Genomic DNA, 23,371 nt, shown 5'->3' with positions numbered 1-23,371 from the left:
CATCTGCATAGTGTAGACTTCACTCCACTGTGAACCTCTCTGTCCCATCATCCTAGCTCAGTACTAGCCCTGTGGGAAATGTTTATGAGCTGGTGGCTCTTGGTTGCTGGGGTGACGGCTTGCTAGGCACCTTATTTTATTTGTATTTTGCTTATGAGGTCAATGCTAAGTAGGAGGCCTTTAGCAGAGATGGACAGAGGTGCACAGATGGTCTGGGCTATACTTTTTGTTTAAAACTTTGCACACAGTATGTTAGACATGAGCGCTGATCTGGCCCTACAGCAGCTGCGCATGGAATTAGCAAATGGATTTAGTAGACATTGATCTCAAAGAGTGGAATTAATGAGTCATTACCACTTCTGTCTGTTGCTAAACATATCACAGTGTCTTCAAATACATGGTCAGAATTAACTTAAAACTTTTAGCCAATGCCTCCTGCCCTGCTGATCACTTAAAACTGCAGGCAGTTATTCGGGGGCAGTGCTGGCAGAATTACATCACTGAGGAATGGCTTCTCTGACAAGCACTGCGTGTTATGATGCTAATTTTAAATTTGCCAAGGACAAACACTCACTTCTTAAGTTGTCACTGCCAGTTTGCTATGCAAGCCGCTTCAAAGAGGAGAAATAGCGCCTGTACAGCCCAACGCTGCCTTCGGTGCATGCCTAGGGGCTAGCATAAGGTAATGCCAGAATGGGATATAAGGAAGGAATAAGTATGTGCTTTCCCACCTACTTCTTGTTAAAACTACATCCATCACTTTGTTAATTTTTCTCATTTTCAATTTTGTATGTTCTGGTTTTGCACTGCATTTTGTCCAGTGGCTCCCCAGTGCTCTCCTATAGAGAAACAGGATATAATGGTTGCTGGGGCTGTTTTTTCTCCACAGAAGCTCGTATTACTGGCTTTAGAAATGCTTCAGCCTTCTGGGAAGAGATACAAAACTACTCCATTTTTATAGCACTTGTCTTGATGCAGAAGTATGAAATACAAATAATTCCTTAACAGTGTTATCACTGCATGCTTTTTGCCATCCTTGGCTAAGGTAGCCAGGAAAAAAAAAAAAAATCCATTGCTGAAGCCTATTAAAGCCTATTAAGTCCATCTCGTAGAGCCGCACAGTCATTTTGCAGGCCAAAGCTCTGCTTCCTCCAGTAGCATGTTTGCCCTAACAGCAGTTCAAGCCCTCATTTCCCCACTGATAAATGCTGGGTAAGAATAAGCTGTCACCACACGGAAGGTTCATTTTCCAGCAGCTACTGTTAGGCCTCGCTCTAAGCAGAGATCACCGCCAGTTCCCCTGTTGCCACCAGCTCCAGCACCACGCCTGGAGCAGACGGGGCATGAGCTCCCTCTACCGCGAGTCTGAAGTTACAGAAAGCAAATAAACCATTTTTAAGAAAAGCTGACAAGTGGGGGAACTTCTGTTCCTGGGGGAGAGGAGTGCTTACACAGCAGAAAACAGCATGTTACAAAACACACTAAAAGACCCCCAAATATTCTTCTAGAATGCTGAAGCTGGGTACAACTATTTAGACAGTGCCCGAGCCAAGTTTTGTTCGACAGCTGACTAAAGAAAATCTTGTAGTCCCCATGAAATCCATCAAATCTTAAGCCACACACCTGCAGGAGGTGAAGAGAAGCTGCTTAGGGAAACTGCTTATTTAGTTACAAAAGGAAATCCCACTACACAGGTCACTGGGGTCTGACAGGACACGGCCCTGCCAGGTAGTTCCTACTGGTTTTTAAAACCAAAGCATAGACAACTCTTACTAAAAAGAGAAGCAGCACATAGTTACCTTTATTGCCTGTGTAACACCCGCACGAAGTGACAAGCGGAACACAGTATAGATCCATGCACAACAGATACATAAATGACTCTTAGAAATCTTTCAGAAGAAAAGGAGAACAGTTTGCAAGCTGATACCACTATAACCTCAGGAGCTAGGTTTCTGATTTTCAAACTCACTTTTTTTTTTTAAAGCTGGTATTTTAAAATGGTATAGAAATGCTTCTTTACTTGAATACTAAGTGAATTAACTTATTCCACAATAAAAATATAGTTTAGTTCTATTAAATTTTCTTCTGAAAATAAATGTTTCTATTTTTCTGCTATGACAATAAATTACAATGTATCACAAATGTAGGCTTTAAGCAGATTTATAAATAAGCAGGAATTAAGTGTTCCACCTATAGTTGAACTGAATTCAAGGCATTTAGTAAAAGATAAGCTGAAGGTGCACTTATAATCCAAACTCAATTTGTCAAGGTAAATACGTATAACTGAAGTAGATGTAATGGGATTTAATGCTGTGGTACTTGTATATAGGATAAGTATTCATGAATGATCTGTTCCTCTTCCTCCAGTGTTAAATCCAGATAATCCTCTTCATGTTCAGGAATATCCTCCAGGATTTCATTGACTGCATCGGTCTCCATGTCTTCATCTGTGGGTGAACTAGAAGAACCTTCCAACAAAGAAAAGCAGCAGTGAATTCAGCTAAGCTGGTACTTTCCCTCTTTCATCCGCACGACTGCTCTGCGAGTCTCTTACTGTAAAACCACCTCAGTTAAAGTAGCTCTGCAAAGGATATTGCAGGATGGCAATTTTTTCCCCATTATTTAAAGCTGTAGGAAAGCCCTTAGTTGTACAACAGGGATCACTCAGCTCTGACAAGTAATGGAAGAGAGAAAAAGTATGTGCAAGTTTCCTCTTTGCTAAATGGCAAGTATCAATTACAGTTCTACCACACAAGGGACATGAGGAAGGAGTATGTGGTCAAATCAGCTGACTGTATAGCACAGATTTGGAATAAACTTCCTAGTGGTCAGAACCCAGATATTAGCAAGCCAAAAAATCATCATTATCAGTGGTAGGTCCAGGGAATGCGCTCTGGCAACTTAGTACTTGCTCTCTGAAAGAGTACAGGCAGGGAGAGGTTGGTTTGTTTAAGGGAACTGGTGGGAGCGAGTACAATTAGATGGGAGAAGCTAAAATTGCTTGTAGGCTAGAGAGGGCCACGTGTTCCTCACTGGGGAAGTGAGGACACAGGCACCCAAGGCCCCCAGCGTGGTGTGCCAAAGCCATAGCCCGCTCAGCAGCCACTTCCTCTTCACCCTTCCCAGGACGCCTCTGAAGGTTACCCCTTTCTTCTGGGATGCATCTGTCTTATGCACGACCTACAGCTGATACATATCCCTTATGGTTCTGTATATGGCTGTCACTGATTGCCGGGGCTATAGCTTATCTGGGGTAATGGTTCCCTTGCCTGAGACTATGTTCCTAATAAAAGTAGCCTGGGGCATTACTCAAGGCCCTCTACCAGTATTTAAGCAGAAATCGCTTAATTGTTCTGTACAAAAGCCAGAAGAACAGCCTTCCCCCTTCCCTCTCCTCTGCCTGCTGTACGCAACATCGCTTACCTGCAGACTCTGTGGGCGAGTCTTTTGATGAAGCCGATTCTTCTGATGGACTGGACGCTTCTGGAGACAGCTGCAGTGAAGCAGGAAGAACTCCCCCATAATGAGCAAGGGTTTGGGAAGCTAAGTGGATGTTGCCTTTAAAGACCTTTAAAGCTTGCTCTGCCGACTCACGGCTGAAACCCATATACATCAGCTACAGGAGGGGGGAGGAAAAAAAATAAAAATAAAAAAATCTGGAGAAACCCAAGTTAATCCAGCACCAGGGTCTGACAGGAATCTGACAGTCATTCCTCTTGCACAGAGGAAAGCACTGCATGCCAGGAATTCCAGGACACTGACTCTGGTTTACTGGAACAGTTCACAACAGGGCAATGACCTATTAAAGGAATGGGGATGTTGAGCAGAATCAAGAGCCCCTTGTTTGTATCAGACCAATTCTTTTTCTGTTTTTCAAAAGGAAACTTCAAAGGATTCCAGCGTATCAGGAGGGTGCACATACTATTTACTTTTTCTGGGCAATAGTTTTCTTGCCTATCCGACACTGATTATTGTAGCCATGCCAACTACTGAAGAGCTTTTCAGACGGCCTGTGATGAGAAAGACACGTTCCAACTCTTTGCCTCATGTACTGCAATGTTTAGAGACTTGAATTAATTTCTCGCTTGCTGTCTTTTTTTGGGATAGAGCATTATAGTGCACACACTTTGCTCCGCATCTGTGTGTGACAGGTTGGTGTAATGGGCAGGAAGTAAACACAGTCTACATTTTAGCCTGTGACTTCACCGTGAAGACCAGATGCCAGACAGTGGAAGTGTGACAGCTTGTGATATGGGTCAAAGAAAATTTGTACAGCTTTGCTTAAGGAAGATCGGTGTGTTTGAAGGCATAATTCAGAAACAAGACAACCAACTCCTAAGAAAGCAAAAAGTTTAACTTACTTGATCGATACTTTCCTGGGAAACCTGAAACTGGTCCATGGCCACAGGATCATCATCATCATCTTCCAACAATAACTCTGGATTGTCAAGAATAAACTAAAATAAAACAGAGGGATCAGAATAGAGCAATAGAAATACAATAGTCCTCGGTATGGATATGCGTTTAGCCCAATAGTTGATATAAGCAAGCCTCAGCCAACTTAAATGATACCTGATTCATTGGGTCAGGAAGCAGAAGTTCAGTCATTAGAGTTCAGAGAAGGTAGCTATGAACTAACGAATATAGACTACAGAAAATAAGAATCTGCTACACAATAAATAAAAAAAGCAAACAAGTTTTTGTACAAAAGTACTATGCCTGAAAATCACTTACCTTAAAGGCTTGGTCCAGGTTTCCTTGTGTATTATGAAGAGCTACTTGAGCAGCTCTCTCTGAATAGCCCATACTTTTCAAGGTGTTTATGTCTTCCAGTCGCTGCCTTCTTTTAGCTCTCTCCTCCCTCTTTATCTGTGCCTTTTCCTGCAAGAACACAGCCATTACAAAGCTCACTGTGCATGGGAATGCTTCAGCCTTCCCCTGTGCATACAGGCTTTCTTGGATTTACTTCTTCGAGTTTGAATCTCTTGAAGAAAAGGTGTTTTTTTTTTTTTTTTTTTTAAATACAGACTGTGCTGCCAGACACTCGTTACTAAATAAAGTTGCATTTCCATGAGCTAGCACTGTTGCCATACTTCCGCTCCGCAGTCTCTGCAGATCGGATCTTATGCTATCACAGCTATTATAGGCCCTGTGTGGTAAGCGATAAACCCGTTTGGCAGATGGGCCTGTAGACAAGACTTGCCAAGGACATACAGTCAGAACTGGGCATGTAGCCGAGGAGTTCTGTTCAGCCCTTCTCCGTCCACATTTCACTGACTGAGGTCTAGAAGTGCTACCTCAGCTTACCAAAGGCAACTTCAGGCACTTCAGATCTGGACAACACTGTCTTCACTTCACTTTAGCTTCCTTCACTTCAGCACAAAAAAATCCTTCTCCTGTCCTGGATCTTCCAAGTCCAAAGCCATAAGACAGTGTAGCGTGACGGTTGCCCTCGTAGCACTTTATTGTGCAGCCTCCTGTCTTTCAGACCAGCCAAGCCCAGGAGTGGCAGCTTGATCATGGTGGTTTTGTTCCCGTACAGAGCACTGCTGACTAGCAAACACTGGTGCAAAGTCTTCCTATGCGCTTCTGTGGTACAACCACAGGTCTTTGGCACTCTCATCCCATCTGTTTTGGGACAAAGCTTTGCTTATTGTATTAAGTTTTGGTTTCAAACTTGTGGCAACAGATGTTAAACTGTTAGTTACACAACCAAAGCAGGGTAATCCGAGTCCTTAATTTAGCACCACATTGCGCTGGTCACACAAAACATGATCTTATGGACACCCCAACTAATATGATCCTTGATTTAATACTTTCACTGCACCATACCTCTCTCCTGTTGGTGATAAGATTGGCAGCATGCTCCACATTCCCATGGCATGCTCGCAGGGCAAGGCGAGCTTCCTGTTCAGAGAACCCCAGGAGTGACAGGCGATAAACTTTATCAGGATCTATGGACAGCTCTTCATATAAACGAGATGCCTGTATACAGAAAGAACAGAATGATACTACTTACACTGTCGCTAACATACAAATGAAAAAAAAAGTCTCCCCATTTTTCTGAGTAAGCAATGAACAGGGAGAAGGTGCAAGACAGAGCCCAAAGACAGGAGCTAGTGTGAACGACTCAAAAGTTTTACTTAATGGCGTCTTACCTTCTGAATATACTCGGCAGCCTCCTTTTCTCTGCCACTGTGATAGTGTCCTATCCCTTGAAGGAGGTAAAGCCGTAGAAATAAAACCTTCTCACGACCATAGCTTCCCTGAAGAATTGTTTAAGCAAGGAAGGGGCACATGGGTAGAAGCATATGGTAGAACATCAATTCATTATCAATAGAACACTTTACACATTTAAAGACGACATAGTCACTAATGTGACACTTAGTATGCCGATAAGTATCACATGTAAAACTGATGATGTCTGTGCATATAAACACACGTTTGCCATGACCTTTGTGTCAGGTCCAATGCTTTCACTATGCTGACAATTACACAACTAGATCACAGGCTGAGGCGGCACGAGAAAACGCTAAACTTCTAAAAGTCAGTCTTGTAATACTTGAACAATAACTGAATACATGTGGAAAAAAGGAAAGCCACCCTAATTAAATCAAAATCAGCATACTTTGATATCAATAAGTCTTTCATGGTTCTCCCCATAGCACCTCTGGAAGCATCTATGTGCTGTGGACAGCTTTTTCTCTGCATCATCCAGGCAGTCCAGCTGCTCCAGGCGGAAGTAGCACCACACTATATCCAGCTGCAGTACTGCGTAATTATCAACAGTATTCAGCAGTTCTGTGCTACACTCACTGGAAAATAAAACAATTACTTTGTTTTTTTGGGAGAGGTTGTTTATGTTTTCCCCCCCACACTTTTTAACACTAATGAAACAACATGCTAGAAATATGCATACTCATATTTGAGAAAGCACACACTCCGTACCTGATGTAGCAAACTGATGTCAGTGGAACTTTAATAAAGCACTGATCTCCCATCACATTCACTAATACATGGGGCACTAATGATAACACTACATCCCAAAGAATTACAGTAGTCACCACTCATTTTGTTACCATTTAAGACAGCATCTCTTTAAAAGCAGAATGGAATTAAACCCTGCATAATCTTTGAGAGGACCGAGAAACAGTCTTCCTTAGTGCATGTGAACATGCCGAGTCCTGTGCCCGTCTCCTTGCATGGGCATACAGATGAGAAACAGATGGGGACAATATTACTTTTGGGGATCTCAAAAGAGCAATTCAGGGCTCTGACTGTTGACAGGAAAGTAGTTTACCTGCAGAAACCCTGGTATCATTACTGACCTCAGCTATCGGCTCCACCTGTTACGAGAAACTACTACTTCACAGGAGCAATTGCAAGAGTATCTGTAACTGTCTCTCAAGCTAATGCAATTTATAGCCCAGTACATGAATATCGACAGTTTCTGTTTATGTTGATATGAAAGATTAAATTGCCCAGTGGCAGTATCTGTTTCAGCTGTTCTAAGTGAAGCCACCTGTCACTGCAAGTCAGAGCCTTTGCTGTTTCCCATCTGCAGAGGGGGTGCAAAGTAATCCCGGGCAAAACAGGCCCCGATTTATATGCACAGGTAGAGCTAATACCATTCCTGTATTTGGTTGACAGTATAGGAAAGAGACACAAGGACTCAAAAAGGTTCTTACCAGAAGTGTTTATCAGCATCCAACAAATATGGCAGTGCTATTTCATATTCTTTCTTCTTCATTAATGCTCTGCCCTTCTCATGATAACCCATTGCCAGCACAAGTGCCTAGAAAAAACAGATTGAGACTTTTTTTTGCACCTCCCCAACTCATACAACTAGAAAGAAATATGTAGGTAATCCATCAGAGCCCTTGTTCTTCCTAGGAGAATATCATGGTATCAGTTCTGTAAGAGCAGTACTATTTCACATCACTTCATACTTTTCTGTCATCTGCTAATGTTAAATATTGTCTACTTAAAAGCAGTCAATGTTACTGTCACATGAAACATTGCACCAAGAATGCAACCCTAGATAGATTTTCAATAATAAGTGATGAAAAGCTAAGCATTTCTCTGGGTGCTACACTTCCCAACAGCACCAGGTTTGTTTGGCTTTGCTATTACAACCATCTTGTAGAACCTAACGATTCACCTCCTACAAAACCTCAGAACTGAAAATTGGGGTTTGAATGTGGCAGGAAAACACTCTAGTTCCTGCAGTATGACAAATGGAAATGTAAATAATATTTCTGGATAGAAACAACCTGCAGTATTTCTTCTCACCCACGTTCAATACTGATGAAATCTTGTGCACTTGAACATTTGATGCTTTAACTCTTCAGGTGAATTACTACTTTCAGCACTTCATCAGAACAGTGTGCACTGTGAGAACAGACAGTTGTGATTCCAATCATCCAGAAACTCCAGATGATGCAGAAAACACAGGATTGCCTCAGAAAAAGCTAGGGCAGCAGTTAGCACACGTTGGGGCCTGCTCATTTCTTCCTGAGGTATTTTTTTTGTTACAGGGTGTAATTCCAAGTATTTGTAAAGATTTTTATTTATCTTCAGAAAATCCAGCAATCTTAAAAATATAGCATCTATTCCTATTCTTCTGCTTCAGCAGCCAACATCAGGTATGTCACTCCTACTGTAATTCAATCCATGCACCCAACCAAAGATATTTTCAGTTAAGAATCTGGTACTTTCTTGAATGGTGAACGAATTTAAATTTGAGAGGGGTCACAGTGCAAAAGATCTGAAAACTACTTTAAGAGTCCCATTGAGAGGCTCATCAAGTTTCCAACTGAAATGGAGGCCTAGTGAACAAGTTATTTCATGTTGTTCTAGGGCACCCAGAATTTAACATGAGTGCCAAGTTATAACAAAGTTAAAGCATCTTAAAACACAAAAATAAGATATGGACCACACAGGGGTTGGTGCAAGTTTAGACCTGCAATTAGATCAGCAAACAAAGGTCTGTCTCCAGATGACTGAAGCATTCCCAGTTGTAGACTTCTGCTTTAATTTTATTTCAAAATTATTTCTATTAAGCAAACATCTACTGGACCCAGGGTTACATCCCAAAAAAGTCTGACTGTATTTCAATCTCATATTTGAAATGCTTCACAAATCAAGCTTTAAAAAGCTGTCTTAGTAGCTTTGTAAGGTCCTTTTACCTACTTTTTTAGCTTGAGGAGGAATCTCAATTGACCTTCCAGTCTGATTAGCTATATCTAGGTATGGAACAGAATCTGGATCCAAGTACTCCTCTGAAAGATAAGAAAAAGCAGTTTAAATTTTAAGTACCACCTTCAACAGAGTAACTCTGCTGTTATAAGATTATGTCAAAAGTACACGGTTAAACAAAAAAGCAAACAAACAACAAAAAAAATTCAGAATTACAAATAAAGGCTGCATCTGTGTTTTGGACAGACCTACCAAAAATGGCCTTGATCAGAGAAGCGTGAGGAACTTTTAGGAAGGTCACTAAGGAAAAGGCCCTGTTCAGCCAGAAATTTAGACACAACATTAAAAGTTACATGAATTGTAAAGAATTATTTGCAGAAGACAAAACACCTACATTTTACACAATATAACATTTGAAATGCTTTATCAAATAAAGCATAGAATATAAAGAAAAACACAACTGAGCACAGTTGATAAAACTGAAAAAAAAAAAAAAATACAGCTCAGTATTTTTCTTTCCCCACATCTTTAACGCTTATAACCAAACTATGAATTTTGTTTTCATTTCCATCTGATTTAAAATGAAAAGATGCTTTTCTTGTAAACAAAAAAGTTGAGCAGGAGTTTGCTGAGATTAAAAGCTTCTGCCCTGCAATTTTTCTCAAGATGAAACAAAAGGGTTGTTAAATTCTTTCTACACTTCACATAGAACCTTCAGCCTGTGAGCCCATTAGGGACTCCACTCTATACTCTGGCATTGTGCTGTAACTGACAGTTAGCGGTAAACACCTTGAAGAGGCCCTATACAGGATTCAAGGACTGGCGTCGAAAGTACCCCTTAAATCCATAAAAGGAATCACTTCCTCCATTTGTTCAAAATCTGATATTATGGTAAGAAACAGGCTGTCACTGACTGTTAAAAGCAGCTTTGTTCAGGTATTTTTGCATTTGGCAGGAATCCATTACATACTCAGTTTCACAGTTTCTTGTTTGTGGATTTTTGAAACAATAAAATAGAGAAGTGATTTAAACTCACCATCTAGCAATGCAATTCACAAACACAACCTCATTTTGAAAAATGAGTACTGTTAAATTGACTATAGCCCTTTAACTTAATCCACAGTTGCCAGCAATCAACATCAAATGCAATGACAACAGCAGAGCCATGTTACAGAAGAGACTGACAAGTGAGCTGTTCTGCACAATGAAACCATGGTTACACACAGCCATATCCAAGGTAAACTACAAAAGAGTGTGTAATGACTTATAATACCTTATTCCACTGTGCTCATGTCTACAAGAAATTTAAAGCCTGTTCAAGAGTCATCAGTCCCTTAACTGTCAAGTGCCAATTAAATAATAATTGATTCATATTATATCCTTCTCAAAGTACCAGATGTTTTCTAGCATTCTAGTTGTGTAAGAAGAGTTAGAGTAGAAGAGGAAGTTCTAGTCAACTTAAAATCCAGTTTTCAAGTAGGTAGAAACCTAGAAAAGTATAAACTGAAATCCAGCCATGGTACAGGTACTCTTCTATGTTGAAAGTCCACTGAGAAGATAATTTTTGATGGGCAAGAATTAATGAACACCCATCTCCTCCCACTCCATAAAAAAAAAAAAAAACCTCAACCACCTCCCTTACCTCTCTCCGCTAGAATTTCCAAACCCTTCTTAGTTCTTTGCATCTTGTCATTTATTTCTTTTTCTTTCTTGCATTGAAGTTCTTCTTCCTGAACTTTTCTTTTAGTTTCCTCATCACTCTGTTCCAGTTGAAGTACCATCACTTTTGCATTGTGTGTTACACCCTGGTCTTCAAGGGTTTTGCCTGCAAAATAGTGTATGATGAATAGAATCCAAATGCTCTATTTGTGAAGAGAGACCATTTTACATTGTACTGCCATTCGGGGGTGTGTGTGTGTGTGTGTGTAAAAAACAACCACCACAAACAAAACAACCTGAACAGCCCCTTGCCTTACTCGTACTGTACTGAAGAACTACAGTAATTACTAGACTCAAGAACTCAACCAAAACCGCTGCCAATTACTGACATATTCAGCGGAAACTCAGAAATGACAATCAGACTTGCATCTTAAAAGTGCTTTTTAAATGATTGGTATGTTTTTGCTTGCTTTTTTCAAAACATTCAAAAAATATGATTGTTTCTATTTCAGTTAATCAATCTTCAGACAAAAACTGGAACAACAACATGTCCAGGATCATCCAAGACAATAATAACAGAACAGAAGAACTGGGAATAGAATTTGAGTTCCTATTGTCAACTCCATGGCTCTAATTCCGACATATTCTAAGGGAAATAAATATGTCAGATGCTTAGGCCATCAATAACGAGAAAGCTGTTGTCACCACTTTCCACAACATGTCTGACAAGTTGAACATGCGTAAAGCATTACAAAAAGTTTTTGAATGTGCTGTTATACAATATAGGTTTTGAGGAAATTTAGGGTTTCTCTTAAATGTGCAATTTCAGTGTTTCAGCGCTTGAAAAATGGATTTTCAACATTTATTACAGGATTCCTACAATTGCTCTAATTCTATCTAAGAATTTTGATCATTATAATTTATTGCATTTCTTGTAGAGCAGAATCTGACAAATATACCTGCTATTCCTTGGGAATTTCTGAAATTAACAGAGTTGCAAGAAATTTTTCTTCCGAGAATCAGTAAACTAGAAAATTATCATAAAAGTATACTCAACTAGAGATACATACCCAGGTCAAGTTGCTTCTTATTTATGATTATTTTGATAGCATTTTCTTTTAATGCATGTTCCTGTGCTATCCTGTGAAATAAATAATTTCAACCATGAATATAAATTTGTAAGGCTATACAATATTTCTGTTAGAATAGCAATAAAACTTCAAAATGAGTATGCTCATAACCGGCTTAAAACTTTTGCTATAAAAGGCTGCTAGAAGTAAAACATCATCATCAAAAAGCTTTGTATACCACATAGGGAAAATGTGGGATACAGATACGGAAAAAGCAAAACAGACAGAAAAGAATCTGGTTTTATTAGGCTTAAAAACACCAAAGGAAGAGAAGCTCATGTTCACTGTTCAGAAGACCTGCCTAGTTACAGCTTTGGAACACTGATCACTACTGCCTTTTCAGGTACTTGCTGGGGATTTACAGAGAGCTATCTTCTTCCACAGTTGCAACTTTCCTGTTTTCTATCTATTAAACTGCGGCTTCTTACATGAAGAACTGCCCTACAGGGACACTGGACATCCTGTTCAGACATACTGAACAAACATACCTGCTAAGAAAAAGCTTAAATCGAACAAATAGTGCTCTGTTTGTCTTTTTTTTAGTAGTGTATGACAGTATGCTATCATTAGAAAAGAACCAAGGGTGATTATACTTACTGTGATCTGAGCTCCTTCCCTGTGATGAACAAGTTAGTTTCCAGTGGGATTTTTCTGCTCTGTGGTAATTATATTGGGTGGGGGAAAAGGGGGAGGGAAGGAAAAAAGCATGATATCAAGATACTTTGGACATTTCCTTAATTAATTGTTTTACTACAACTACAATTTCTTTTTCAAATAATAATCATGTTAACAGGGTTATGGTTGGGCATACATATTAGTAATTTCCAGGTAGGGAGTCTTGTACTTGCTATACAGTGCTAAAAATAAGCATTGTAACAGCAGAAGATTCAGAATTAGATAAATCTAAATTCAGAACCAAACAATTTAAACTGACTAATTTAATTATGTACTTCCAATCTTAACTCTGCTTTGTAATTATGCCACTCACCTGTGACTGGCTAAGTTATAATTAATTCCTATTAGTGTCTCTGGTCCCAGATTAGATAAACTGGAATTTTTAATTAATTAATTCCCCTATGCCCAGTAGCATTGTAAAGAGGAATTATGAAAATATTTGTTTGTTTTAACAGCATGGCAATCACTTAACACCCTCTACCCTTTAGCCCATCAGATTCCCTGGTAATTATTTTTCACTATGGGAGAGAGAACAATTATGATTGTGTTGTGTTTTTGCAAGTAATGGGTAAAAAAAAAAAATCCTTCTGAAGTATAGGTTACTATCCAAGATCATCTTCAGAAAAAAAAAACAACCCACCCAACCTCTGCCCTTTCCCAGAGTGAACATTCACTTCTGTTGCTGATAAGAAGACTACAACCTTTAAGTGCACCTAAATAAACAACTTCTCTTTCACTGTTAGAGTGGATGAAGACATACAGCTTTGGGGAAGGTGCTGCTCCTGCACATGATCAAAACTAGGAAGTGATTGGAGATAGTTGTTGTGCTTGCTAGAGACTGTTTTTAAGGGGAAAATATTCCCAGTTAAGAGGCTTTGTACTAGTAAGAACCTAACCAAGGACCTGCTCTCTGTCCAGTGACCAAACTGCACAGCACACTTCACATCCATACGGTTGAATCCTCTCAACCTTCAAAGCAGAGCAGCTGTATCCAAAGTGCCATTTGAGATCGGTCCCTGGCCCATGTCAGCCCTCACACTGTGCCTGGGCATTGCTTGGCAGGATACCAGGGCGCCTGGGCTAAACTGCATCAGAGCTGACGCTAGCAGCTTGCCAGCATGGATGTCCATTGAACAGCGGCCAGCCTGTCCCCCACCTGCGTTTAGCTGACGAGGGTAGATGTAGCCACAGAATCTGGTATGGTGACCAGTCTGACACTGATTTAATTAGATTCACATCATTATTCTGGCATATTTTATGTGTGAAACTAGAGGTTGAAGCCTGGCTTTAAAAGGGCAAGAGTTAATTAAATTCTATCTTTGTGAAGCTTTTAGGAGCCTGACTTAGAACAGACGAGTACCATCACAACAGAAAATCCTGCTTCTCATTTCCAAGTTCAAACAATGGACATACCTATTTTAAAGTAAGTTTAGTTAGCTACCTGGGCTGGAATAGTTACATGAGGATAATGTCATCGCTGTAAGAACACTGCCACGTGCCACGGTTAAAAGCTAAGAGAGTTCTTTTCAATGTCATCAGCCATACATGGCCTAAGATGACACCAAGTTCAAGTTGCTTATTGGACTTAAAGAGAATTTTTTTGTTTAAATTAAAGCTGTCATTTAAACAAAAGCTGTGGTAATACAGTGATATTCATACGTAACTCAACTTTAGGTATTCTACAGCTGAAAAAATACATCTGCTCTTTACTACTAATCTGAACAGTTACATCAGAAGGAATCAAACTGAACTAGACAGACACTTAAATCTAATTTACTTTTCTTAACTGAAAGATAATTTCTCATTAAATCCTAAAGGGAAGACAATTACTGATTTCCCAATATTATATTCCTTTGCCATGATATTCCCACATACCTGGGAAACTGAAAGGTACCTACGTAACACCCCCTGCCCCCATATTTTATATACCTAACACAGATCTCTCATACAAAACACCTGAAAAAGCTTAAGTGAAAATATTTGCATTAGATAAATATCTAGAACTCAAAAGGCCATCAAAGTAAAGCTACTTATCCTGACTTTTCTGCAATGTCACTTACTTTTCTACGAGGCAGATATATATCAAGTCTCGCAATCCCAGTCACTTTAAAATTTTCATTTCCTGTTCCACGCTCAATTGCTTTACACCGTATTTCTTCAAGCATATTCTCTGTGTCGTCCTCATTGATATTCAGCTTGGATGAATATTTTTGTACAAGCTCCTAAGAAAACAGCAAGAAAAACTGGGAAAATGCACCAGCAGTATGACATGGAAGACACATAACATCAACTCAGAATATTTACCTTCATCTCTTTACCAGCTTCTTTTTTTTCATTTGTATATGGTGGTTTCCATAGCTGAATTTTGTCCTCTCTTAAGCAACTTGTCAGTTTTGCTATTAAATACTTCTTTTGTGCCATTCTTTAAAAAAAAAAACCACAAGTGGAAGGGAAAAGAACAAAAAATAATAAATCTTTTAATATAGCTTTCCTGTACTAAAATACTGTACTTTTTCAAGAAGTCTAAGTGACATTTCAGAAATCTGCCAAAAAAGTTGAGTATAAAATGTATTCTATGCATTTTATGCATGGAATACATGCATAAAATGGTAGGAAGGGGAGCCTGAGTCCAAATTATTATAAAAAAATTGGAAAGGAGGTGAAACCTGGATTGGAGTAGGGATAATTCAGAAGCCCTCTGTGTTGGACCTTGCCAATTCAAGACAAATTAAACCTCTTTCTGACCCCTCACATGAGCTGGAATTGCAGAAGATGCTGATTCATCAAAATCCATAATTCAATTCTTCTGCCCTGCCCTGGACAGGGCTGCTCAACCCACCCCCCCCTCTAGAACGTGTCCTTGCTGCACCTCTGCCTTCCTGCTTCTCCCACAGCCTTTCTACACCAGTGGACAGTTCAACATGAATTAGTTCTCCCTCTGAGAGGCCAGAAAAGAAGTGTCAGGAGGGAACATCTCAGAACCACAAGCTCCACCGTGGGAAGACCATAAGGCAAAGCTCACAGTTCTCCAGCAAAGCGAGATCAGCTAGAGCCCGGAGAGCTAAGAGCAGACAACGATCTACGCCTCCCCTCCCTGATATCAATCATTTGCCAAGCAAACAAGTTTAATAGTATCATAAAATGGTATTGTAAAATCCTGGTTTCACAAAGATGGAATAGCAGGGTGCCACTTTTCATAGTCCACGAGACGCTCTTCCCACTGCAAAGCTAGAACAGGCACACGGGCCACAAGCAACATAAAGTGCAGAGGCTGAGATCAGAGATGACATGTATTGTAAATGTGCACCAGGCATTAAAGTACCCAGCACTGGGGAGAAGATGACAGTGAGCTGAACAGAGCAGCTCCCTGGCTCACAGGTAAGAGTTTAGGCAGAATTCATCACCACAGGTTATTCTTATTCAGCTCTAAGCAAGCAGTAACCTCTGAGTGAATCAGCATGTCCCTCGAAAAAAAAAAACAACCAAACCCCAAGAAATAGGGAAGGCAGAGAGCGCAAGGAAAGGTGGGTGCAGTGACCTCAACAGACAAAAAACAAAGAAAATCTGTGTGCATGTTAAAGCACGGGAGACTTCTGGCTCTTGGACACTGGGAATCATATGGAAGTTGTCCTTTAATTTCTACAGAAAAGCATTTAAAATGTTGGCATATATGCATTAAGGTTGGCATTGAAATTTGATTAATCAGTTTCACTTTTCTTTCAGAGTGGTTTCCTTTTCTCATTCTTGTTTATTAGCATATAGCTCTCAGGAGAAAAGGGGACAGAAGAATGAAACATTTCTATCCATTTTTTCAGTCTCAAAAACTGTTCCTTGCTCAGAAAAACACTATTTGAGAGCAGAAACATGCAGGCAAACATCAAATGTGTGGTAAATTTACTGGTTAACCTTACCTCAACCCCAGCTTTAGTGAGCTACAAAGAATCTTTGAACTGCAAAGACAATAGTCTCTTCTAGAGAGGAGCCAGAAGGATTAACTGAGCAAGTGGATGGTTTAACAATCCTTCCTGTTGGATTGCTATAATTTGCATAGTGTCTGTCCAAACTAGGAGAGACAACCATGCATTCTTTTTCTTGCTGGGATGATGATGATGTTGTTGTTGTTATTACTTTAGGGCCAAGGCAAAACACAACATTTACAAAGCAGAAAGCAATAAACATGCTCAATTTTCAAAAGACTGCATTGAAGTTATTAATGCAACTTTCCCCCTTTTCCAAAACATGCCAGGCAATTCTCATTAACAACCTGTAACCATCATTTTCCCACGTTTTGGTTATGCTGAAGAACCGTTTTATAGCTATAATTCTACTTAACTTGAGAAACAAAAAGATATCCATGGCTTTGAGGCATCCAGATAAAGTCTAAAATTGCAACCTACACTTCAGACTATGAATTGTCAATACGAGTGGCATTTATAAACTGGTCATTCATCTTTTTATAGTTTTATAAGTTTGTGATTTCTCAGTAAGCTATTAAAACAGAAAACACCACTGGAGTCTCCAATTAAACTTATTCTTTCCAACCCTCTATTAAAAAAAAAAATTTTGCTTTCACAACCACAAAAGCTACCATTTTAGCTACCATTTAAGCTACCATTATGGTAAACTAATGTTTACCATATATTACTATTTCACCATAACTAAATTGCAAGAAAATCCTTAGCAAAAACATTTGAGACTTACTTTTCCACCAGCCAACACCACAAGTGCTCCTGACACAATTTCACTTTCGGTAAGAGTTTCAAGGGACTTTCTCAAAATGAATGTGAGTCAACAATCAAGGGTATTTCCCAAAGGCCATTTTGAATGCCAGGCTGAGCTTCTGTAACTAAAATGTTATCCTCTAAAGCCAGCTGGTCTTAATACATGACACAAAAGAAAACAATTACAGAAATAAGGTTCAAAGGCCTAACTTTTGAGGGAAAGAACAGACGATTCTGAGAGCAGTTTACTAGTAAAACAGTACACATTATTTTTTCCTAAAAACAAGGAGGAAAGCTACCTGGCACAACTACGATACATCCCGCCGTGGCTGAAGGAGGGGTAAGAGACTGAAGCAGCAGCATGTGCAAAAAAACCCAGGAGCCAGCAGCTCAACGGAAGGATGGAAACCCGAACGCTGCCACTCCCAGCCTGGGGTCCTGGGGAGTCCCTAGGCCTCCCCCAGGGCACATCCAGTCTCTCCCCTACCACGACAGGGCCAAGACCACCTCGGCCACCGGTGTCACCAGGGGGTTTCACGCACGGCCACGAAGTCGCCGCCCTTTCTAGGCGCCTCCGAAACACCGCACCCAGGGAGCACTCGGGCAACCGCAGCAGGAGCCTCCCATGGCAGCAGCGGAGCTGATGCAACCAGCCCCCGCTTCTGAGCGGGAAACCGCAAGGAGGGAGGCGGCCGGGCCGAGCAGGCACGGCGGGGAGGGGGCGGGCGGAGGGGCGCTCCCCAGCGCAGCGCCGGGACGGAGCTCCCGCCGCCTCGGCCCTCGGGCACCCACCTGCGCCCCGCGGCGGAGGCCGGGCCTCGGGGCCCAGGCAGTCTCTGAGGGGAGCTCGGGCCCTCGCGCAGCTGCTCCCCCCTGCCCCGAACCCCGTCACGGGCCCGGCGCCGGGGCTGGGGCTGGCGGGGGCCGCCCTCCCTGAGGCGACGGAGCCGGCAGCGGCCGGGGCGGCACCTCGGCCCCGAGCAACGGCCGGGGCGGCGGGAGGCGGGGCGAAGCGCAAGCCCCGCCCCCGCGGCGCTGTCGCGCGCTTACCTGCGCACCCGCCAGTCACCGCCCACCTTCCGGGAGGTGGGATGGGCGCGAGGGGCGGGGCTTACGCACACGTCACACCAGCTGTTTATTGTCGGGGAGGGGCAGGTGCCTACGGAAGCCCGGAAGGCCCAGGGCAAGGGGAGGGCCGCAGGCGCTCGTCACGTGGTTGAAGCCACGCTCCGCCCGCCATCTTAGCGGCCCGCCCTCATTTGGAGGCGAGGCGTTTGTTGGTTTTGTGTTGCTTAGTGGCAGGTGCTGCTGTCCTCCTACTGTCCTACAACCCGGCCTGGTTTGCTTGTCCCCTGGGACGTGGTGGTGGGGGTCCCCAAGGCGCTTGGCTACCTGAGCGAGTCTGCTTTCCAAGAGGGTTTGGGGCCTGCAGGAGGCTGAGCACACTGCAGCCACCCCTCAGCCGCAGCCTTTCCATGTGTGAGGCAAAAGGGGCTGAAATTCCTGTCAGTGCTGAGAGGGAGCATTTCCCAAAAGGCTGAGGTGCTGTGAAAGGTGCCAGGGAGGGTCAGTGTGTAATTTTTTTGCTGTGTTCTTTGAGGGTAGTTTTCAGGGCGAGCTTTCCTGTGCAGGCTTGTATTTCCCCTTCAGGGGTGGTGAGCAGGTTCTTGCCTAGTTGTGGGGCAGTTAAAACTTAACCTAGGTTCAGAGACTGGGCTGGAAGAATACGTGGTGTGTGGGGAAAATCTGGTACTAGATACCACCTCCAGCTGAGATAGTGCTGGAGTGTCACTTCTAGTCCCCATAATGTCCGAGAGTGGGAGTATGATACGCAGCCACACAGACATTTGGCTGGATGACGTAGACTGATCAATGTTGTATTTGTATGCAAGGCTCTCAGGCGGTTGGGGCTTGTTCCTAGGATCTTTTTGGTGCCTGTAAAAGACACAAGTGTTCTTTTAATGGGCTACACCAGAAATAATTAACTCATGGGTTAATTCTCTAATGGGACTAGCTGTCCCAGCAGCAAAGAGATTTCATTCTAACTGCTCTGATGTGTGACTGAAATCATTGCACTGGAGTATTATTTATTCCAGTACGGATGGGCCTGGAGGGCTGTCCTTATGTAAAACATTTTCCTTAGGCAGTCGTGCAGACTAAGTGGGGGTGCTGCATACTGCAGCTTTGGCAGTGGGAACAGGTATGATGAGCTTGTGAACAAGACATTGAACTAGAATTTCAGGATTCTAGGCTCCCCTATGTGCATAAATCAGTCAAGTTGTTTGCCTACTGATAAGAGTAAACTTGCTTTTATGGAAGTCTTGAGTTCAATGCTTGAAACTTAGTGAAAGCTATGGTAACAGAGTTATGAAAGTTACTGTCCCATGGTCTCCAAACATGAAGAAGCTAACAGTAAAGGGCGTTGAAAAGCAGGTGCACTTGAGAAATGGGACTTTCTCATATTTGAAGTTTTGAATTTTTTCTCATGTTTTCCTGTTTCATTTTTACTACAGCTGCTTTAGGAAAAAAGTAATTTTCTCATTAGGCAATGTGCTTGTGTAATATTTCATTCTCTTGAAATGTAAGCTTAGCAACTTTTGTCATAACTAAAACTACTCCACTAACAAATCAAAATTTACTGAAATTGTTCTTCCATAATGTCCTTGGGAATGAAACTGAAAGACTTCTCCAAAGGCGAAATGCCTTTTCTAAATAAGTTCCAGTCAGTACAAAGCACAGTAATATGCTAGAGAAGGCTCAGGAAAGGACAAAGTGTTTGTATGAAAGAGCTTACAAAGGAGTTAGTTATTTAGTCCACGCATAAACCTGCACCGAGTTTTAAATCAAGGTATTCAAGGTCTGTGTTTAATTAAGATAACTAATTCAGAGCACTTTAAAATCAATTCAAAAGTGTTTGCAGAAAATAATATCACTAATTTAGTTCAAAAGGGTTTATAGAGTAGGTAAGTGGCTAGATAAGGTTATAAACTTTCTATGGTACTGATTTAAAAGATTTAAAAGTCGAAGTTGCATTCACTGAAATGTTTTCAAGTGTGTCATTGCAAGTATCTAGGTAAAATGATCGTGAATTAATTTTTTAATAGTTTTAATAGCGGCCTCTTGCTAACATGGGATTTTTCTTTCAGTTATTCCTTTAGCTTTATTTGATTCTCTTGTGGTCTACAGACTTGGAGATATAACAAAGTTAACATGCCAGTATAATGATAGGCAGGAGTACAAATCAGCAAGACAAGTAAATAGAAAGCTAACGTATACCACATATCAAAGGACAATGAATTTTTTTAAGTATTACCCTCCAGGTAGTTTCTTGTTTCATATGGGCTAGTTGTTATCTAGTGTTTTCTCCTTATTATACCTATACCTATTATGCATATCTGTGTTTTATCTTTTTTCTTTCTAATCTTTCTTGAAAAACTGTAGCCACTGTGAAGAAAAAAATATGTAGCTATGATTCTTATTATTCATGTCTCATGCCTACCCAGAAATAGAAATCAGCATCTGAGCTGGAAACTAATCTGGGCAGGCCAGTTAATTGAAAACACTAGAAAACCTGAACAATCACAATGAACACCTCTTCCCAAACCTATGTCAGCATTCTCCTGGAGAAACTGGCTGTTCATGGCTTGGATGGGCGTACTCTTCGCTGGGTAAAAAACTGGCTGGACGGCCAAGCCCAAAGAGTTGTGGTGAATGGAGTTAAATCCAGTTGGCGGCCGGTCACAAGTGATGTTCCCCAGGGCTCAGTATTGGGGCCAGTTCTGTTTAATATCTTTATCAATGATCTGGATGAGGGGATCGAGTGCACCCTCAGTAAGTTTGCAGATGACACCAAGTTGGGCAGGAGTGTTGATCTGCTTGAGCGTGGGAAGGCTCTACAGAGGGATCTGGACTGGCTGGATCGATGGGCCGAGGTCAATTGTATGGGGTTCAACAAGGCTCAGTGCCGGGTCCTGCACTTGGGCCACAGCAACCCCATGCAACGCTACAGGCTTGGGGAAGAGTGGCTGGAAAGCTGCCCAGCAGAGAAGGACCTGGGGGTGTTGGTTGACAGATGGCTGAATATAAGCAAGCAGTGTGCCCAGGTGGGCAAGAAGGCCAATGGCATCCTGGCTTGTATAAAAAATAGCGTGGCCAGCAGGACTAGGGAAGTGATTGTGCCCCTGTACTCGGCACTGGTGAGGCCGCACCTCGAATACTGTGTTCAGTTTTGGGCCCCTCACTGCAAGAGAGTCATTGAGGTGCTGGAGTGTGTCCAGAGAAGGGCAACGAAGCTGGTGAAGGGTCTGGAGCACAAGTCTGATGAGGAGTGCCTGAGGGAACTGGGGTTGTTTAGCCTGGAGAAAAGGAGGCTGAGGGGAGACCTTATTGCTCTCTACAACTACCTGAAAGGAGGTTGTAGTGAGGTGGGTGTTGGTCTCTTCTCCCAAGTAACAAGCCATAGGACAAGAAGAAATGGGCTCAAGTTGCGCCAGGGAATGTTTAGATTGGATATTAGGAAGAATTTCTTCACCAAAAGGGTTATCAAGCATTGGAACAGGCTGCCCAGGGAAGCGGTTGAGCCACAAAACCTGGAGGTATTTAAAAGAGGTGTAGATGTGGTGCTTAGGGATATGGTTTAGTGGTGGACTTGGCAGTGCTAGGTTAACGGTTGGACTTGATGATCTTGAAGGTCTTTTCCAACCTAAATGATTCTGTGAGGCTATGATTCTGCTGCTTTTACTGAGGATGAGTGGAAAATTCTTCAGGAGTTACTGTGGTGTACTCATCGCTATTGGTAATAGCTAGTGCTTTTCAGCACTATGTTAAGGACTGTCACTTCCAGGAGACAAGGTGCCTGCCTACCTGCTGGTGGTGGCTGGATTGGTGTGGGACACTAGAGTTTGGGCATAGAGGAAATGATGTTTGGCCAGAGGGAGTAAAATAGCATTACATTCCATGATATATTTTTTCTATTTTTGTGGCCCTAACAAAGTACTGTGGTACACTTACAGCTGTGAATCTCCTGCAATGGAAGTGTAGGCTCTGACAGATCTGTGCAAACATCTCCACAAGCACAACAAGAGTCAGTGGAATTGCGTGAAGGATTAATGGTTTGAAGTTGTGTTGGATGCAAAGAAAATGGTAGTTTCTCTTAGAAATGGATAACACTGCTATCTCTTTGACAACAGGATTTTATTTGCACGTTGGTATTAACTCTGTATTCAAGATACCTGTTGAGGGGACGGTTTATCTTTCTTGGTGAGAAGAGTTTGTGTCTAGAAGGACATAAACTACAGCTGAGCATCTTTGGCATCTTTTTTTTTTTCCTCACTTTTTTGTGTGTGGATGGTGTGATTTTGAGACAGTGCTGGTAACTGGGGACGTGCGCTTGCAGACTGTTTGCAGGGATCATGAAGAGCTTTGTGGGCCGTCCACCTGATCCTCATTTTGCTGTCCTTTCAGGACTCAGGTAGATACAGAATGGTTCAGAAGAGCCAGTGGCTGCTAGGTGTATAGCTCAAAATTAATGTCATCATGAAATGGGGAGACATTTCAAGTCTTCAATTTTTCTGAGGCCTACATTTGAGAAAGAGACCTGTCTGAATACTTGCAGCCAGAAGCTGGTGATACGTAACTCATGTTTTCGTCATTGAAAAGCACCTGCAAAAGAGGGTCTCCTTCCTCTAAAGATCTTGCAGGAGGGGAGACCAGCAATAACTACTCACTTTTAAAAACTTACACAGGTTTGTGGTGCAGTTGTGCCACAAGAGAAAATGTTAAACCCTATCTATAAAAAATAATTGTACTACAACAGTTATATTTGTGTAGTTGAAATGGTAATATCCCCTTTGTGCGCATACAGTTGTAACAACAGAAAGATGCATTATACTTCTGGTAAGGAAGGTACGTTGATATACGGTATCGGGGAGCTAAGTAATTATGTCAGACTTTTGTTTTCTAAGGAAATACTGGGGACAGGTGGGAACC

The 23,371-nt window shown here is 41.8% G+C and overlaps 1 protein-coding gene across 3 annotated transcripts; it reads right to left on the bottom strand.

Annotated features, from left to right (window-relative positions):
- Positions 1 to 1,780: 1,780 nt before the first annotated feature.
- Positions 1,781 to 18,456, bottom strand: NUB1 (negative regulator of ubiquitin like proteins 1). 3 transcript variants are annotated; one of them, XM_075492340.1, is made up of 15 exons: positions 18,434 to 18,456; positions 14,967 to 15,084; positions 14,723 to 14,884; positions 12,585 to 12,643; positions 11,928 to 11,998; positions 10,841 to 11,023; positions 9,193 to 9,281; positions 7,689 to 7,795; positions 6,629 to 6,815; positions 6,159 to 6,266; positions 5,833 to 5,985; positions 4,735 to 4,881; positions 4,362 to 4,457; positions 3,424 to 3,616; positions 1,781 to 2,468 (listed from the first exon to the last, which is right to left on the bottom strand). In XM_075492340.1, the coding sequence occupies exons 2-15, from the start codon at positions 15,081 to 15,083 to the stop codon at positions 2,305 to 2,307; spliced, it is 1,836 nt and encodes a 611-aa protein (XP_075348455.1). In that variant the 5' UTR covers position 15,084; positions 18,434 to 18,456; the 3' UTR covers positions 1,781 to 2,304. The 3 variants fall into 3 exon arrangements, with proteins under 3 accessions (XP_075348455.1, XP_075348454.1, XP_075348453.1); XM_075492339.1 differs by lacking the exon at positions 18,434 to 18,456 and adding an exon at positions 18,176 to 18,400; XM_075492338.1 differs by lacking the exon at positions 18,434 to 18,456 and adding an exon at positions 17,683 to 18,055.
- Positions 18,457 to 23,371: the final 4,915 nt, after the last annotated feature.

Source organism: Mycteria americana, chromosome 2, assembly GCF_035582795.1.
Source record: "Mycteria americana isolate JAX WOST 10 ecotype Jacksonville Zoo and Gardens chromosome 2, USCA_MyAme_1.0, whole genome shotgun sequence".
NCBI classification, from domain to species: Eukaryota; Metazoa; Chordata; class Aves; order Ciconiiformes; family Ciconiidae; genus Mycteria; species Mycteria americana.
Note: the sequence above shows the minus strand (reverse complement) of the source record. Positions and strands in the feature narration are given on the sequence as shown.

What these genes read in the sequence shown, in the direction of transcription:
- NUB1 (XM_075492338.1), bottom strand. Translation starts at nt 17,702, where the DNA reads ATGTATCGTAGTTGTGCCAG. An exon ending in TTCCTCCTCAAGCTAAAAAA is followed by an intron (nt 7,796 to 9,192) that starts GTAGGTAAAAGG and finishes TGTTTTTTCTAG; the next exon opens with GCACTTGTGCTGGCAATGGG. An exon ending in CTCGCCCACAGAGTCTGCAG is followed by an intron (nt 2,469 to 3,423) that starts GTAAGCGATGTT and finishes CTTTGTTGGAAG; the next exon opens with GTTCTTCTAGTTCACCCACA.